An 18,183-nucleotide genomic window follows, 5' to 3' on the forward strand; every position below is an offset into this window, starting at 1 on the left:
GGGCTTTTCAGAGTCGTGTCTCAGCTTAAAAAGAAAATAAACCAAAGATAATCCCACAGAAATAAAACTAAGTGCAAAAGAAATCAAAGCCCCTGATATTCTTTTCTCAGTCTTACTCCGAGTGTGAACAAATCACACTGAATTGAGAAAGAGACAGTGCTTAAAAAAACGCAAAAAATTAACTGAGGAAAACCCATCTCTCACTTCCTAAAGAGCTGATATCCCTTCTGCTTGTTTTCATCTGCCCACAACAAAACAGTTAAAGCCAGAGAAATACTGCGCAGCAGAGCATGGTGCACAAGGGAGCACATCCAGACAGGCACAAGTCAGACCAGAGAATGCAGGACGGGGAAAGGGTCGATGCTCTTCGTTGAAATGGTAACTCTGGGGACAGCCAAGGAAGGGATGGAGAGGGAGGGAGAGGGAGCAGAGATCTCCCGACACTCCAAAAAACAAACAACCCCCCCCCCCATAAATAAAATCAAATAAAATATACACCAATGTAGTCCATGAGGAACTTCGATGACGAATTCACACAAGCGAGAAAGCATTCTGGGATGCCAATGATGACTTGAATGAAAATGAAGAAGAAAAGGAAAAAAAAAAGATGTCCGACCAATGGAATAAAATAAAATAGGTCACATGGTTAGAAATCATTGGTGCTTCCTAGTATCTAGTAGCAGATTGCTTCCCAAAAACAACAAAAAAAGTTTTTGGTCCTTCTATATATATACATATATGTATATATATTATTATTTTTAAAATGTTTGTGTGTATATATATATATGTATATATATTTAGTTGCAACAGTGCTTCTCCGAAAAAAGGTCCATCTATAAATATAATTTTATTTATTTTTATTTTTAAATTTTAGTTCTTTTAAGTTAAAATTCTCCATCTCTCTAGGTATTATTTTTTGAATGGTGTTAACCTGCTGAAGTTTTGCCAGAATGGTGCCTGGCTGCGTCTGGGTTCGGTGAACTCGAAGACCTGGGACTGGGATATGCCATCTGTCACCATGTATTGTCCCTGATTTAATGGATCCTGGGGTGGTGGGTAGGCTGGAGGAACCGACTTGGAGTAGCTCACACCTGCATCGATGATTGGGGGGAAAAAGAAACAGATCAGTCAAAGTGCAATTGGGTCAATAGTCTTTCTTCGTCATGCTATCGCTTCTTATCACTTAATAACCAGGGTCCCAAACAACAGGGAGACGTGCTAGAGATGGCAAATCTATGGAGGAACGCAGCAGCTGCCTTAACTTTCAGCTCAGAGGCTACCTACGCTAGACCATGAGTTAAAGATTTGGAAAAGATCCATTACTTTGGTACTGGCAGAGTTTTGCCTGCCCTCATGGAAAAGTCCTGCGTGACCTAATGAGGCACAAGCACGGCCAGGCCATGTGCAGTATCAATCCGGTCAGACGCAGGCAGACAACTGCATCATTCAACCTGCTCGCGAATTTAACGCTCACTGTTACCAAGCTTGTTTTCACCCTCCCTCCCAGCTACGCTCAGAAAGCGGTTTTGCCCCAACATGCCCCGGTGACCAGCCCCAAGCAGCGTGACCCCGAGGACCACTTGTCACCGGTTCCTGCGCCAGAATGGAGGAGAGCTGCTTTGGAGGAAGTGCTATGCTGCAGGGACCCGTGCTGCTTCAGCGCTATTCTGCCTATACAAAGGGCAACTCATTATTTTCTTTAGGAAAGTTTGTAGGACTTTTCCATAGGGTTTGTTTTAAATCTACCAGTCTGGTTTCAGCCAAAAACGGCTGCACACAATGCAAGAAAGACTGATTCTGCTCAATCCAAACTGGTAGCAATGGATGGACTGGCAAGGCTACGCTTTCAGGTTCTAGATGCATAATTCCCACATATGTGAGTCACAGCTCCTGTGCAGGAACGGGGTGAGGGATGCTGCCCTTACAGCTTTCCCAGGGAAAGGGGGAGCTTCAGCAAGCTGGGACCTACACAACCTGTTGTAAAGGAAGGAGTAGAAAGGGCAGCTCTGGGTGAATGGAGGTGGAACAGAAGGGAGGCAAGTCACCAACCACCGAAGCGTAGACTACAGGGAAGAGTAATATAGCTACTTCTGTATTCCTTCCCCACAACACCACTGATGAGGGATAATCCCTCCTTCAGCCTCAGGGTAGCGTGATCGGCTGGAAACCACAACTCCAGAGAAGGGCAGGAAGGAGAGAGGAGCAGGGCTCTGAAGCAGGTTGCTGTAAGCTCTGGCCATCTCTGGATCCCCTCTGCTGCATGCAGAACTGCTCTTCCTTCTGCGGGGAGGGCAGCCCCGGCTGCATGACGGGTGGCAGGCTTCGCAAGGGCCATCTCGAGGCCATTGCCTCCCCTGGTTTTAACCGCAGGAGCGAGGCGACTCTACCCAAGTAGATCAGTGTCCTCATCTGGAAAGCGGGATGGCATCACCCACCTACCTCACAGGAGGGTTGTGAAGCTAAATTAATTAATGTTTGTAAAACACTTTGAGATCCTCGGCTGGGAAGGTGCTAGAGAAGGCAAAATACGGTGATTAGCACCCAGGTACCACAGCAACGTGTGTAAAAGAAATGCGACTCTTTGCATTCAGTTAGCGGTTCCTACCCACACACAAACACATGCTTTGTGGGACCAGTGCTGGCCGGCCGGGGCACAGGAAGGCTGCACACAGTCGGGTACTTACAGACAAAGGAAAAAGCCTCACAAAGTGCACTCACGGAGCTCATCAGACAACTTTTATACGTTGCCGCATTATAATTCAGGACCTCTTTTAGATACAAAGCTAAGGCTTTAGTATGGCTTTAGAAAAGAGAATTAATTCACTTCCCCTTGCTGTAGAATTTACCAATCAAGGGTTGTTAAAATCCTCAGAAGGTTCAAACCAAATGGAGATATCATCTTGACTATGTCTAACTGATTTCTCCTTCTTTACAGCAAATACCATCAAATCATGCAGCTCTCTGTCCACCGTAGGGAGTAACCAACATCTTTTGTTACGGTGGACAAAAACTGCTCCATGATTCATACTTCTTAACCTTTAACAAATTCATCACAGTTAATATTTCAAACTTATTTGAAAAGAACAACCTGGACAGTGTAACCAACTGCAGAGTCTGCTCTGGAGGGCAAACTCTAGCCCTGAACCCATACAAGACTGTAGACATTCTCTTGGAGGCAACCAGCCTTTAGTGCCTTGGCCACTTCTCCCAGCAGACACTGGTGAGGAATTTTAGGATCTGTGGGAAGGTTAGGATCTGGTACAGGTACCTTACATGGCTAGCGTTGGGAAATAGATCTTCTGTCTGGTACATGGTTTGGATCTTTGACTGACCCAAAGGACCAGGAATTACTTCAATGGCAAATAGTCCTTGTGCCACCAAGATTACTAACGTTCTACAACACAAAAGAGCTGTGAATCTAAAGCTGCTACTAAGGGACATACAGCAATTGTTTCTAGCTTTGGAAGACCTTAAAACCACATTGCTTTAATGACATGGCCCAATGTCTTTTGCATCCTGTGGCTGCACAGTAGCAGTCAGCCTTATGATGCATCTGGTCCGCCATGCTGAGCTGGGCTGAGGTCTTTATTGTCTCTAAACCAATTTGTGAAGGGTAAACTAATGTATTTTAATCATGATACAGAAACGCTAAGAAATGTCCTGCATCAGCAAATTGTTATGCACTTGGAAGGCTGAAGAAGTAGAGAAAAGACAGTCTGGCTGAAGTCCACTGACATTGATGGAGTTACACTGCAAAGAATGTAATCCATAGTCTGTCTTCTCCAAAAGAGAAAAAGGCAGACTCCCCTGGCCAGATCACTAGCAAACCCCATTCAGTTCTCTCCCAAAATAGCCTTTTTTGGTCCAAACTCCTGAAAAATGTCTATCCTTGCTTGAAACATACCCATGCACATACTGCCACTTCCCTCAGTGAAGCAGCTTAGACCCATATTCTCAAAGTTGTACGCATGGCCCTGCTTGAGGATCTAGGCTATGGGCATTAACATCTAAGCTGGATGAACGTCAAAAGCTCCTGGCTGGTTCTGCTTGAATAAGCAGCCGAAGGTTTGCATATTTATCAAATGGCCTCCATGGCCTAAATGATCAAAACTGCAGATCTCAATGGCATGCATAATTACTGTGTGTTTGTGGGCATGCAAATAAAAACATTTGTGCTCTGGCAAGTCAGGCTGATAATTCCGTAAGAATACATTTTCTTGTGAAACTGTGATACAGCACTTCGCAATAGCTTGAGGTGCCCCAAGAATGGCTTTTTTTGTTTTTTGAACATACCCATGTTCTTGACAAGGTAGAACACAGGAACTGGGGGTGGGGAGGGAGATTAACCTAATCTGCACATCTTCAAATCCTGAGAATGAGCAATTTTGGGAAAAAGTATGACAGGTTGGTTTTTTTCTATTCTGCACTGAAGTGGTTTGCTCCCTTACCAGAACTCGGGGCCGTTGTGTAGAATTGTCTCGAGGGAATTTTTTTTTATGTGCAAAGCCATAACTCCACTGCAATTCAACAGAAAGAAATGAGCAAAGCTCTTTTCCAATGCAATTTTGGGCTGCTTGGCGAACAGCATTCATAGCGCAAAGGGAAAGAATCGATAGGTACGTAATGATTTCTAGACACAGCTGCTGCGCTGCCTTTCCAAGGCGTAAGAAAGCAGCTATGCACCAATGACCAGACTTGGAGCTCCTTCTGCTGGTTCATGCATAATTCTGCACTGTAGCAGAATATAAAGGCTGCAGCTGCATAGCAAGATCGTTCGGCAGGGTGGGGGTTGTGGAAATCTGTTCAGAATGAGAAAAAGAAAACTCCGGGGTTTATAATTTGGCTAGACAAAACTGGTAAAGAGAGATGCTGCGCTGTCAGTTGAAATCATGTCTTTTTTTAGTACTGGGCAACGTCACTTGCAATCTTTCAGATTTCTCAGCTCAGAAGAAAACACAAAGATTTAAAACTGTCTCTTTTTTCCATTCTCGTTCTTTTTTTCAAAGCCTCTCTTCTATTTGAGGTTATAACACAACTTCGGTAGCACTTGAAGATTTAGGAGCATGCTATTAACTCACAAGCAATCCACATGGACACGTGCAGACAGACCCAGTTGTAATATAGCAGGACAGCTACATTAACACTGCACCTTTCCAGAGTTAATACAAAACATACACAGAATACACTGAGATTTGCCTATATATAACCATGGAAACTTGCCTTACAAGCTGTTTATTCCATCCTCAACCTCTAAGATTTTAGCTTTTACTTCGACCAGGAGCTATTTCATAGGCTTTTCTTCTACCTAGCTGTCTAGATACCATGCTGTTCATTAGCCAGAGTTGAGTGGGAGACAATAAAATATCAACACCTGCTTTCTCTACTGGCCGAGTGGAGGCTGCTGGTAGGAGAAGCAGCAGTGCTCTGTGCTAAGGAGCCTTTCATCTACCTGTGATCTCAATAGCAGCTGAGCCAACTTGCATCCTTCAGGAGCCATGCTCAAAAATCCCATAAATTCAGTTTCCTTCTGAATATTGTAACCCATACACAACGTGGGGTAGCCGGGAACATACCTCAAGAACGCTAATTGTTGTATGGTTAATTACTCCTGCAATAGCAACAAGTTAAAGAAAGAAGCAGTAATGGCTGAACAGGTACAGCGCTTTGCCCTTCTTCAGCACATTTCAACAGAGGATCTCAAAGCACTTCACCACTATTCCCTTGGTTGCTCTTTTGTTTAGAGTTGGCAAACTATGCTGTGTCTGATATTAGTTCTGCTCCCTGATTGCAGACCTAGTTTTTACGGCAAGAGGTGTGGATGGCAGCTGTGAACAGGAAACGTCTGCGTCTGAAGGCAGTCCTGGGCAGCTGCGGACTTCACTGATTTACACTTCCATGCTAAAGTACCCGACTCCAATTTTGTCATACTCGCCCAACTCAAGAGGAATTTAAGTGGTCCATTAGCCATGGCTCTTTACGCAGCCGGGGATTTTACTTGATGGCCTGGCAGAGGTAGGTATTACCAGGGATGGTACCGGTGAGGAGAACATGCCTTAGCTCCCTTTTCTAACCACTAGCCTAACTTCTCTGTTTTGGAGGCAGAGGGTGGGAAAAGAGCTAACTGCAGCTTGAGAAATGCAACAGAAGAAAACAGTCATCTTGTATCCTGACTATTCCACAGCCAGCCACACTATCTACAAATACTGAGGGAACTTGACCTTCCTGAGTCTATTTATCAAGTCTGTTACTGCAACCTGATGTCATTAGACTAGACATTAAGATAATGACTCCTCATGTGATAAGCAAAAGCTAGATGGAATAAATGATACTAGGGCTTTATCAAAGCCAGGTGAAAACTAATTTATCCCATCTTGTATTTATATAGCCTCCCTCTCCTCCAGCATTCTGTACATGGATAGCAAAGACCACTCCGTCGGTTTCATGGGTAGGAAGAGATTAGTTCATCCATCGCTGCCCTGAAATGCAGCCTCTTCTGGGTAGCAACACTGCCGCTTACCTAAAATACCTCACCAAACTGAAAGTGCAGGAGTATCTCAGCTGACAAACTTATTTCAGTTGGAATCTCAGTATGACCCTGATGTCAACATCTTGGCTCTTCACATGAGGGCCAGTGGAAAACCCAAGAGGTCCGTTTCACATCTCACCACAAAAATCCCCTGGAGAATTTGCTCAGAAGCATGTGCCCGTTGCCGAGTCACTGGTACCATCCTTAGAGATCTCCCAGCCAAGAATTTATTCATGATTTGCCTTAGCTTGTATATCTGACCGCATCTCAGATGATACTACTGACTCCAGCTGGGTTACTAATGCCTTGAGTGAGAAGCCATCTATCTAAACTATCATCAATGAGACCAGTGCTTGCGCACCCAAAGCACAAAGTGCTTGGGCGAGCCGCAGATGGGCACTGCACGACACCTACATTTTGGGTAGGGTCTGTATTTTACAAGCAATGGGATAAGCTCTGTGATTTCTCTGAATCTGTGGGGAAATACCACCGAGAACATGATTAGCTCCATTCTTTCACCTACACTGGGGGAAGCTCTGTGAAAAAAGGGAAGTGACCCTGATTATCTGAAAATGCAAATGCCCCTCTGTTTAAAGTGGTTAGTCTATGTGTTGCTCAGTCTCCTTCAATCCCCCCGAGGCTGTGCCTACATGTGTGAGTAGGATAGGGAAACATGTCAGGGCCACGTCAATCTTGTTAGCAACAAAGATGCAATAAAATAGGCTTAAACACTCAGGAGAATGACAGGAGGTACCTACAGACTCTGTTACCTGGTAAGACCTGTCCGCGCCAGCTGGATGAAGCCAGCACAAGTATGCTAACATGCAGTCATCTCGTTTTGCTATGCAGACTTGCTGGGGGAGAACTTGAAGTGCAGAAGTGTGAGAAGCCAGAGAAAAGCTGTTGGGTGTTTGGGTCAGGGTTTTTATGACATAGCTCGCCGTGAGCTCAAGTGATCAGAAAGGAAGAAATTAGCAGCAAAATTCAGTGATTCAGAGGGTGCTTTACTGCAGGCCAAAGCAGTTCATGCCAGCTGTTGATTTAACCCCTGCTGGGTTTGCCTAGCTGAGTGTTTAGGGGCAGATTTAATGACAGCATCCTTCTAAGCTCAGGGTGTGATGTGATTGAATATAGGTTTCCCTCCTTCCGCAAGTCCCAGACCACCAGGCTAAAGGCTTGTCTGGGCAGAGGGCATCTGCTTTGGTGAAGCTGTGGCACAGTGCAGAGGAGAATACACAGGACAAGAGCGAAGGGCACGAAGGAGCTGGCTCATAGCATGGGTCTGAAGAGCTCTCCTGGGGTGGGAAACCCTAAGGTCACTTCTTTAAATTTGAACAGACATTTCATTTTCCAAAATGGAAAAATTAGTGGGAAAGGGTGCGTTAAGAATGGGGTCCCCTTCCCAGGCACTGGAACCTCTAATCCCCCTGACTGACAGCTTCCAGGAACATAAGCAAAAATCCCTTACATGTACACGCTGTCCTGCATGGGGACAGATGTGGACAAAGCTGGGGATCAGAAAAGTAACTGAATGTTTCTGAAAGCTGCAAACACTAATCTTTAGAGGGGAGATTAAAAGTGGCCAGCAGAACAGAAGCCCTCGATGGATAGAGGCACTAAAGGAGCCTTCTGTTTTCAGACACTTGGAAAAAGTACCCTGGATAATCCTGTGTCTGTGTTAAGGATGGACTGGAGATCCACAAAGGATCCATTTTTAAGGGAACTTTAGACTTGTTTCCACTGCTTTAGTCAACAACGAGCACAATTTTGGAAGTGCAACTGGATGCTATCTTAATGTTGCAGTGTCAGTGCAGGCAGTGAAAGTCCTCAGTGGTACCTGGACGTACCTGCAGAAAAGTTGCACACTTGATTGGCTGTAGCTTAAAAAGGGCTGTGGGGTTTTTTGTTGTTTTTGTAAGTCAAGACAAATAAATTTCTCTGTTACTTTACTATTTCTAGGAGACACCACACTGAATTCTATTCCCAGTTACCACACTGACATTTAAAGAAGCTAAAGGGCAGTAACCAAGAGGAAAAATCTTGAACAATCAATGCAAAAAGAAAAAAAAACCAACAACAAACAGCCCTTTTCTCTATCTGTTGGTAAAGTGCAGAGCCAACACTACCCATTTACTTTATGTCTAATGGACTTAAAGAAGGCCAAAAATTGGTTTAATGCTGTCTTAAGGCACCTGGTCTAATATCATTACGTTCTGCCCAATCCAATAAGTAGTGCAAATCCTAGTATATTGCTGAAATCTGACCTTGCGCATCATTAAATCGATTTGGAAGGAAGCCTGGCACTGCATGTGTGCACGCATTTCTGCACAGAGTTGAGCATTAGGAAGGGGTTTCTTCCAGAGGCGGCTGACTTCTGCCCCATGGAGGACCCTCATTTTGGGATCAAAAACTTCTCAAAACACTGAGAGTTGTGTTCTCTCTTAATAACCTGGATAAAGTTTTCACTAGTTTAAAAAGCTGAGTTTAAGGTTTCTTCCCCTGCTATCAGCTGATCTCTCAGCGTCTCTCCCTCATCTGCTGCAGTGAGCAGTGGTTTAAATGCTTCCTTTTCAAATGCACGCCAGCCAGCTCCAGAGTAATACTTCTGGGAGGTGTGGTACAACACTGCATGAAATAAGCGGCGGTTTATACTATTTGAAAAATGTTTTTCTGCTTCACCTCTAACAAAGTTGATTGCATTTTCCATTTCACTTCCTTCACGGCTTTTCTCTCTTCCTTAAGTATTCTGTGACAGGGAAATTACCATGGTTTCCCATTTAAGAGGTGGAGGGAACAACTGAGATAATCTAGAAACAAGTCTGTAACAGGCATCCACTGACCGGGGAGCAGGGCTCTCGACATGTCAGGTCGAGCGGTTGAGCCGTCAAGCCCTGCTGTAGCCACTGAGACCTGTCCTGCAAAGTCCATAAATTTAAATGAGTAACTAGTTCAGTTGAATGCAGTGGAACTATTCCCACTCCTAAAGGGCTTCACTGCTTTCCACGTATTAATGATGCTTCAGAACCAACTTAAAGCCCCTTCCAATTCTACTGTCGTGCTGTGGGAGGCTGCGCGGGGATGGTGCCTGCAGGAGGCAACCTCCTGGTGCTGGCACACCCGTCTGCCTGCTCCCAGCCTCAAGGGCTGCACCTCAGCCTCAGCAACACAGCCCCAGGTGCCTGCCAAGGTCTTTGGCAAAAAATTTGTTGGCAATATATGTAAAATGCACATGGCAAGATTCAAAAAATCAGTCACTTCTAGTTAGCCAACTCTCAGGAATTTTCTCCTACCTCCCCCTTCTGAGAAATGCCACCAGCTCCCTGCTCCAGCAGCCTCACATATCTCTTTGGGTCTTGGGCACAAGTCAAACCACAGAGTAAGAAAACTAAAGAGTTTTCAGCAAAACATTCAGTGCCGGTACTTAATTTAATTAATCTGAGACTGGGCTATGATTACTGCAATGTAGGACAAAAGAAGCAGAGCTACTAATTTAATGACCCTATTTGTTGTTTTTCAGATTTCATGTCTTACGTAAAACAAGTAAAGTAAAAGTAAAAAAAAGTAAAGTAAAACAGGCTTCCTTAACTTGATGCTTGGGGTCTGACTCGAGGACTTCATCTCAATAAGAACTGCCAGTGTTATAGCATAAGCTCATTCTTCATAAAAGAAATGCTGACTGGTGTTTTAGGAGCTGATTAATTTTATAGTCAGAGAAGTCTAAGATAATAGCCCCTCCTTTTTCATCTCAGAGAGAAAGAGAGAGAAAGAGAAAGAGAGAAAACAAGAGAACAATTGCTGTGTAAGAAATAAGTACAGTTAGGTATATTATATTTGTCAGGATGCAAGTCCAGCGATTTAAGTGGGAATATTGGTAGGCATGCTCAGGCACCTTTGAACTGTCACTTAATAACTGAACAGTACAATTATTAATTAATTAATACCTTAATTAATTAATAATATAATTAACTGAACAGCAAACAATAATTTAAACTGTTTTTGTCATGGCCATCATGCAAGTCAGATTCTCTAATTTTCCAGTTGCCATAATCTCTGTGGTTGCTTCCGTGCTGAGGGACAAGCATGCTGGTGGTGAGGGGTGAATCTGCAAAACTGACCTCGCAATAGTGTCCGCTACTGCCTGATCTACACGTACATTGTGTAAGATACACGTCCTTGGGCCCAATTTTGGGTGTGTGCCTACTTTGAGCTTAGAAAATCTGGCCAGGAGAGTTTTTAGAGAACATCTCAGAAGACAACATAGGAAGTTAGTAGAGAGGAGAAGACTAATGACAATGGAGAGACACAGCAAACCAAGGAGTTTACAGTTGGCCTAGCAAACCACTACTGGACCAGCAAAGCCAGTAGACAACAAACAGGTGAGGCAGAAAGCAAAGAGCTCCTTCAATTTTTGCAAAAACCACCCCAATGTCTGTACAGAGCAGGGACAAATCTGCCTGGAACTGACTATAGCCAAGAAGTGATGAGTTCTCTCAAAACCCATTTATAGGCCTAGTTGTGCCGTGGTACTTTGGTAACGAATCGATAAGTCTACGACTTTGTGAAGCTTTGGAAAACTTGAAAAATGACCCCTCTGACTTTCCCTCTGTATTTAGTATTTCAAAACCTGTAGCTGCAAGAGTTATTGCGAGAGATAATTAATGCTGGCTGTTTCGCCAGTTGAGACTGTATAATATCTAGCGTGGCATTTATTAGTTGGCTGTAGCCTACCTGGGTGGGAAAATGAATCTGACATTAGAGAGACAGAATGTCTTTACTAAGATACTTTATGTCCTACAGCTGATGCTACTGTGCTGTCCTTAAAAAGTTATAGGTAGTGCCAGGAAACATGAGTGTCCCCTTTCCAAAAGCAGGAAAGGGGTAGATCCCTCACCATCTCCAGTATTTTAGCCATCTGTCTTTCTTTGCTAACGGGAGACTTTGGGAATCAGCAGAACCCCTACATACCTCCGCACTCACTCCCATTTCAGCCTGAGATAAACAACTGAGATAGATTTCTGCCCCCAGGGACAGCTTCTGGACATCAGACTGGAGACACGAGATCAAATTCATCTCTGGTGAAATTCCACTGGCTTCAACCACATTAGACCAGAGATTAATTTGGCCCACAGATACATTAAGAAAGGATACAAAGCACAAACGGTATTTTATAAAAAAAGAGAAAGGGGAGGGGGAAATTCAAGGGGGATGCTGGATCCTAACCCAGCAGGATTCAGCCCAGCCCACTCCACCCTCACATCACCAGGCACAGTGCATGTTGCCGGTTACCTTTTTGCTTACTGACTTTCTTTACTGTCATTGCCGCTTGCCGCTTTTGATTTTCAGAAATTTCAAAGCCTGAAAAAGGGAACACGGCAAACACAATTCAGAAGATTGCTTACAAAGCCTCTTTTTCTTTTGGGGAGGGGGGAATGTTCTGCACTGTTTGGCAAACACAGAACGCCCTAGGTGGCAAAGCATCACCCAGTAAGCTGTGTGTACAGGCAGGTATTTTACTGAAAAGCAAATCTTTCTTGAAAGGACAGGCCTCTTTATAATCTCACTTGTGCAGGGGCTGTATGAAAAGTAAGATTAGACCCATTATTATTTATACAGTATCATAAATATGCTCAGTGCTTTACAGCTGAGCAACACAAACTGAGCCTGAACGGACATTGGTTACAGTCAATTTATGGGCTGATGCTGAGGGAAGGGCACGGCTGGTAAGTCATTGACTTTGCTGCCCTCCTACCCTGCACGAGACATGCTTAACCAGAGCAGAAATGATGCGGCCAGGAGACTCTGAAGTCAGATGGCCAAAGACTGCCTTCTCCCACAGTACCCATAGCTTGAAGCTATGGGCAGAATTTGTTTATTGAGGGCCAAAAATAACAGTAACTGAATTGGAAAGAGACCTATTTATGACTATGAGAGCAACCAAGGACATTTGAACAAGGTTGAACTGTAATTCTACTACAAAACAAAATGTGGGCTTCTCCAACAGTTGGGGCTAAATTAAGGATTACCAACAATCTCCTTTCAGATTCATTTCATATTCCTCACCTATCTTTTCATCTTCTTTTACCATCTTCCTTTCTTCTCTGAAAGCTCTAAGCCATCGTAACTTCTCCTCCAGTTTCTTGGCAAAGAATAAGTGCATTTCCTCAGTTTCCTTGTTATGAAGTTTGAAGGCATTCTTCATGCTGACATTGAAGTCATCATCTCTCCCGTCTTCTATATCCACCACTTCATATTTATCCATGTCTATGCGACCTTTGTAATACAGAATATCTCTTCGTATCAGATCCTACAGAGAGAAGGGGAGAGATGGGTTGATTGTAACATACTTACAGAGCTTGAACTCAGCAGGGAATTCATGGGAGGGCTGAAGAGAAGTAAGAAGTAATGGTGAAACCTGGTCAGATTCTTCAAGCCTCATCTGCTGTGAATACGTTTGTTGCTGGCTAAACAAATAGGGTAGATCACAGGCATAAAAGAACGAAATACAAATCCGCATGCTGCAAAATTTTGCTTGTAGGCATGAAGAAATGCCTTTGAGTAGGTAACATACTTCCATCATTTTCCATGATGGGAAGCTCTGTTCCGTAAGATGAGAAACTGGAAAATACGGGCCACTGGCCTGATGGGATTCCTGTGCTACAAACACGGCTGTGTAGAAGCATAAAACTTGAGAAATCAGCTCTGGCATGTTTGGCAGTGCAGACTGGGTAGTGCAGACCTCTGTTTTTCAAACACATTCTCAGAGTCAGGGGAGATGGGTCCCTGCCCCTTCTTGGAACCCATTTCCCGTTCATACACAACTCATTGCTGAGAAAATCACCCTGATTCTCAGTTCAAAGAACTCCTCACCTATCTCTGTCCCATTATGCCCTGGATTTAACCTCTTGATCCAGCTTAAATTTTTTCTTTTTCCCTTCTTGATGTTTACAACCAAACCTGTTCATCCTCATCTCCTTTCTAAGCTGATTATTCCTGCCCCTTGTTTTTCAGCAACAGCTCATTCCTCTACATTGGGAAGGAAAAAGTAAAAGAGTCTTCTTTATTAATTTTTCAGAACTCATATGGGAACACCCGCAGCTCTGTGGCTGTTTGACATGCCCAGTGCAACCTCTGCTCCGTGCCGGCAGCAGCCATGCAGCAGCGCTGCGTATTGGCTACCATGATTGCAGCTGGGAGACAGCGGTAGGTGGAGCTGGCACTAAAAAAGAGTGGTTTGAGATCTACTGTGTCAACTGCTCAATCATAGATGTGAAATTGTGGATGCTGATAAACTGTAGTGAAAAACAGGTAATTTCCTGTTTTCCTCCTTACCCTCTTCATACTTATTTTGCCTTTGCCCATCAAATTTTGTACTGCCTTTACTAGAACTATTCCTGATTTATACTGGTGTAAGAGGAGCATTGGCCCCACATCTCTATGTCTTCACAGGAACAGATAACAAAAAATGATCATCAGAAAACAGAATGTTAATTATATAGTCATGACCACGTAAGGTGATTCAAGTTACAAGGCATACATATTTAAAAAGCCAAATTTAGCAACACACAATCAAGATTTCCTTCCTCTACCCACTCTCAAAAGCCAATATTTAGGTGTATTAAATTAACTTAAATATTTCTTTATTTTTGAGAGTGCCCTAAAGATAAATGCTATGTCAAAGGATTCATTTAAGAGGAAAAATAATATCAATGTACTGCATTTATTTACTCAAATAAGAATTTAGTAGTGAGGTTTTTTAAAGAGAAGCAGTAGGTATTACTTTAAACAAATCATTAATCTCAGAAAATAATAATAATAATAATAATAATAATAATAATAATAATAATTTTTTAGCAAACTTGCTCATGGATATGTCAGACAGTATTAACGATCGTGAGACAGGGCACTGTCCAGAAGCTCATAGTCTGTAAAACCTGGCTCCTTCCTCTGGAATGCTCCGGGGGGGGGGGGAATCCACTAACTAATGTATTGTACAAACATCTTCCTCTAGTATGTAGGCTTTGAGTAGTGATGCTGTCCAAAATGTAAGAGAAGGATATTTCAGGCTGAATATGCAACAGAACATCTTTTCTGTTTTGTCCTAACTTGGAAAATTGCTTCTTTCCTCTCCCTCTGCGCCCAGGGAAGTGCTGAGAAAAGGCTGTAAGCATCACACTAAACTTGTTCAATTAAATCAATACTGTGCACTGTGTTTAAATTTGAGTCTTGGACTAGTTCATAGAACTAGCATTTATCTTCACCACATTCTCAAAAAAACTTGATAACAAATCTCACAGGAAAAAAGATGTGCTCCTTAAATTAGCTATACCAGCAACTATTCTTCTTCCCAGAGAGAACCAACTCACTGCTGATGAAAACTTCCAAAACACAACACTGAACAGACTGTCCTTGTGAGCGAGATGGGTGAAGTGGGATCAAACGTACTTTTCTATGCAATATTCATGATTATGTAGAGATTTGTTCACAAAAGGTATTACAAGAATAAATAATCACAATCCTCCTTCTCACCTGGCTCTGAAAATCCAAGGTTCTGTGCATTGGCTTTTTTCTTACACATACTCAATACATTTTTTCCCTTTTTATCTCTCCAATTTTGATTTAGAAAACATTATGAGCTATTCTTAATAGCTAATGCTCAGTGAATGTTTTAACAGCTTTGTGCTGTCATTATACTTCCAGAGGACAATATATCGGGTTTGGACATGTCTGACTGAACTGCTCCATACATTTCCCCTCCGAGGCTGCAGCAAGAACAATTGCTGCCTCCCGCGAGGCTTCTGCAGTGCGTTTTAGAGGCTCCCATGTTTTGCAGGTGTTGCTGAGTATTGGATGTGAAGATAACGGTGTTGCCTAGGAGTTACTGAAGGAGCAATGAGGAGATAATGGAATCATACAAGTGCTTTTGGAAATAAATGGCCCCACAGAATATTACTGTTGGTGAGAATGCAATAGCGGGAAAGAACAAGCTCAGCTATTGAGACTGTTTGCAGAAAACACACGGAGAAGAAATGCCGTGGTTTTGTCCTTGAGCATTAAGCAAGCTCATGGGCAAATGAGGGAAAGACAATAAGCGTAAAGCTCCTGCCTGCCCCTTTTACTTTCATTTTGAGAAGAAACTTCAGTAACGAATCTTGAAGAAATGAATCACCTTTTCTCTCATTGCCCTCTCCAGAGCTCTCAGCCACCAGCTCGGCAGGAACTTTCTGGTGGAGAAACAGCCCCTGGAGTGGGGGGAGGCCGAGAGGAGAGAAAGGTGCCAACACGGCGGAAGACGAAACCATTCAAAGAAGGACAGAAAAGTAAAGAGCTCCGACCAAGTCCGTGCCTGACGTTAGCTGAGTGTGGGTCGCTGCCCTGTGCCAGCAGTGCATTTCCTTCGTACTTCCTCAAGAGAAGGACCACTCCTCACTTGCTGACCACAGACTCCAGCACTGGTACCCTGAGTTTTTAAGAGACCTTTTATTTTTCACAGAATGATAGAGCACATAAACACCTCAGTGAATAGCATGTGTCTGCACATGGAAGACACTTTGTACACACCTGGTTTCAATAAAGTTCAGTCCATATAGCAGATTAATAACTGTAACTGGATAATGTAATTTTTAATGGGCTAGGCATTTCCTACTACCACTTCTCCTTTCTTCCCCTCTTCTTGCCAGCACTCAATAAATGGATATTATTTCCCAACTGACTAAATTTTAACACCCATAGTATGGGAAGCATAATAATTATTTGATCCATGGATATTTTATCACATATGTTCCTACAGCTCTTAAAGAATAACATATGTTACTTAGCTCCTTGGTGAAGCATGGGCATCTTCAAATACACTTGGCTTACGCTGTAATTGATTTCAATAAAATTTAGGAATTCATCTGGGCTACATGAGAGACGTACAGCAAACAAGGCCAAACCCCTATTTTTAGGAGCTTTTTATGCATGTGGAAAAGAGAATAAAAATTCAGGGAACATGCAGGCAATGAAAGCAATGCTGCTTTGTGTGATTTCTGCCAGACGCAGACAGAAAGCCTGTAGCAGCGTTGAGAAATGAACCTTGTTGTTCTGTACACCATTTGTGTTGAGCGCGGGACTATCTTTCCTTTCTTTGAGCACGTAAGCTGAATCAAACAAGCACATACAAGATAGAGAGCAGATGTGTGGCTGAGGATGAAAATGGGTTGTTTAAACAGACTGGTTTAAGTACTACATGTCAGAAGGACAAAGCAAATATGTATACACAAAATGGAGATTTATCAGCTATCTAAGTAGCCACACTGTCGAAAGATGCTCAGGCTTAGCAGAGGGCAGAAATGGCAGCTGGGACAGGCTGCTGCTATTACTCCTGATTATCCCAGGGATAACATACAAGAGAATTAGGAAGAAATTATTAAGCTATAGAATTTACTTTCATTTATATGCTGGCTATATTAGTATAGTATTATATGTTATCCTGTCCACAGTTAAGCCAGGATGACGACTAGCTGGTTTACACTGTCCAGTTTTGAATGTCATACAAAATTATTTTTTGTAGTTAAATCAGGTAAGAGCAAGAAAATAGAAAAAGACAAAAAAAGACTCTCAAAACCTGATCAGTGGGGAAAGGATAAAGAAATGGAGTTGTTTAATCTGGAAAGGACATAAATAAAAAGGAATGTGCTATTGGTATTCCAATATGTGAAAGCTGTTTCTCTTCTAAGGAGGCTGGTGATCAATTATTCTCCATTTTGATTGTGGCTTGGCTTAATTTACCACAAGGGAGAATAGGATTAGATACTCAGAAAAGAAGTCTTTCTAGCTATAAGAGTAGTTAAACACTAGAACAGACAATATAGGGAAGTCTTGGGACAGCATTCCTTGGAGATTTTAAAAAATAAGGTTAGACAAACATCCATCAGAGATGATCTGAGTATACTTAATCCTGCGAAGGGAATAGCTAATCTCCTGGGGTCCTTCCCAGCTCTGCATTTTGATGATGTCTAAGAGAAAGGTGACAGATGGAGGAGAAAATGGGATGAGAGCAGGTAGGATTAGTACGGACTTCAGGGGTGGTGTCAGAGAAGCCCCAAGGTGCAGACTGGGACAGCAAGCACGAGGAGCAGTGACATAAACCTGCAGTCTCTGCAGACAGCATCCAGATTGCCTTGCATGGCTCTTAAGGAAATTGATGCATCTAGGTCATTTGCACTTATTTGTCTAAATATGATCTTTTTTTACCCTACAGCTTCTATGATTTCCCTTTCTTTCCCTAGCTGAGGTTAATTAAGCTCTTCTAAAAAATGCTCTGCAGTCTGTTCACGTAATATGTGCTGAGGATTCACAAGGAAAAGATGAAGCCAAAAAAAGTAATATTTGATGGGAGCACAAAACAAAGTTTTGACACATTACATAAACCTACCACAATTCTGCTCTCTGCATTTGCTTTGTCGGAGGTTTACAGCTGAAGTGCTTGTGCCTGAGGTAGCGGCTGCACTCAGGGGGATGTACCTGACTGCGTGACCTGCTTGGGCCATTTTCTCCTGCTCTCACTCTGACTTAAATATCCCCATTTCACTGTCCCCTGTCTGAAGGGGGAAGGTGACTTTCTCTAGCTGTGCTTGAAAGAAAAAAATCTCATTTGTGACCATCGTAAGGAAACCAAG

General features: G+C 43.0%; 1 protein-coding gene across 1 annotated transcript in view; it reads right to left on the reverse strand.

The window, feature by feature from the left end:
* Window positions 1–840: 840 nt before the first annotated feature.
* ARHGEF9 (Cdc42 guanine nucleotide exchange factor (GEF) 9) overlaps window positions 841–18,183 on the reverse strand; it is a 51,511-nt gene continuing 34,168 nt past the window's right edge. The window contains exons 6-8 of the mRNA XM_010569072.1: window positions 12,587–12,830; window positions 11,813–11,881; window positions 841–1,091 (exon numbers count right to left, since the gene is read on the reverse strand). Coding sequence (XP_010567374.1) covers window positions 910–1,091; window positions 11,813–11,881; window positions 12,587–12,830 — 495 coding nt within the window. The 3' untranslated portion in view covers window positions 841–909. The remainder of the gene's footprint in view (window positions 1,092–11,812; window positions 11,882–12,586; window positions 12,831–18,183) is intronic.

This window comes from Haliaeetus leucocephalus, unplaced genomic scaffold (assembly GCF_000737465.1).
Source record: "Haliaeetus leucocephalus isolate CR32 unplaced genomic scaffold, Haliaeetus_leucocephalus-4.0 Scaffold262, whole genome shotgun sequence".
Taxonomy (NCBI): domain Eukaryota; kingdom Metazoa; phylum Chordata; class Aves; order Accipitriformes; family Accipitridae; genus Haliaeetus; species Haliaeetus leucocephalus.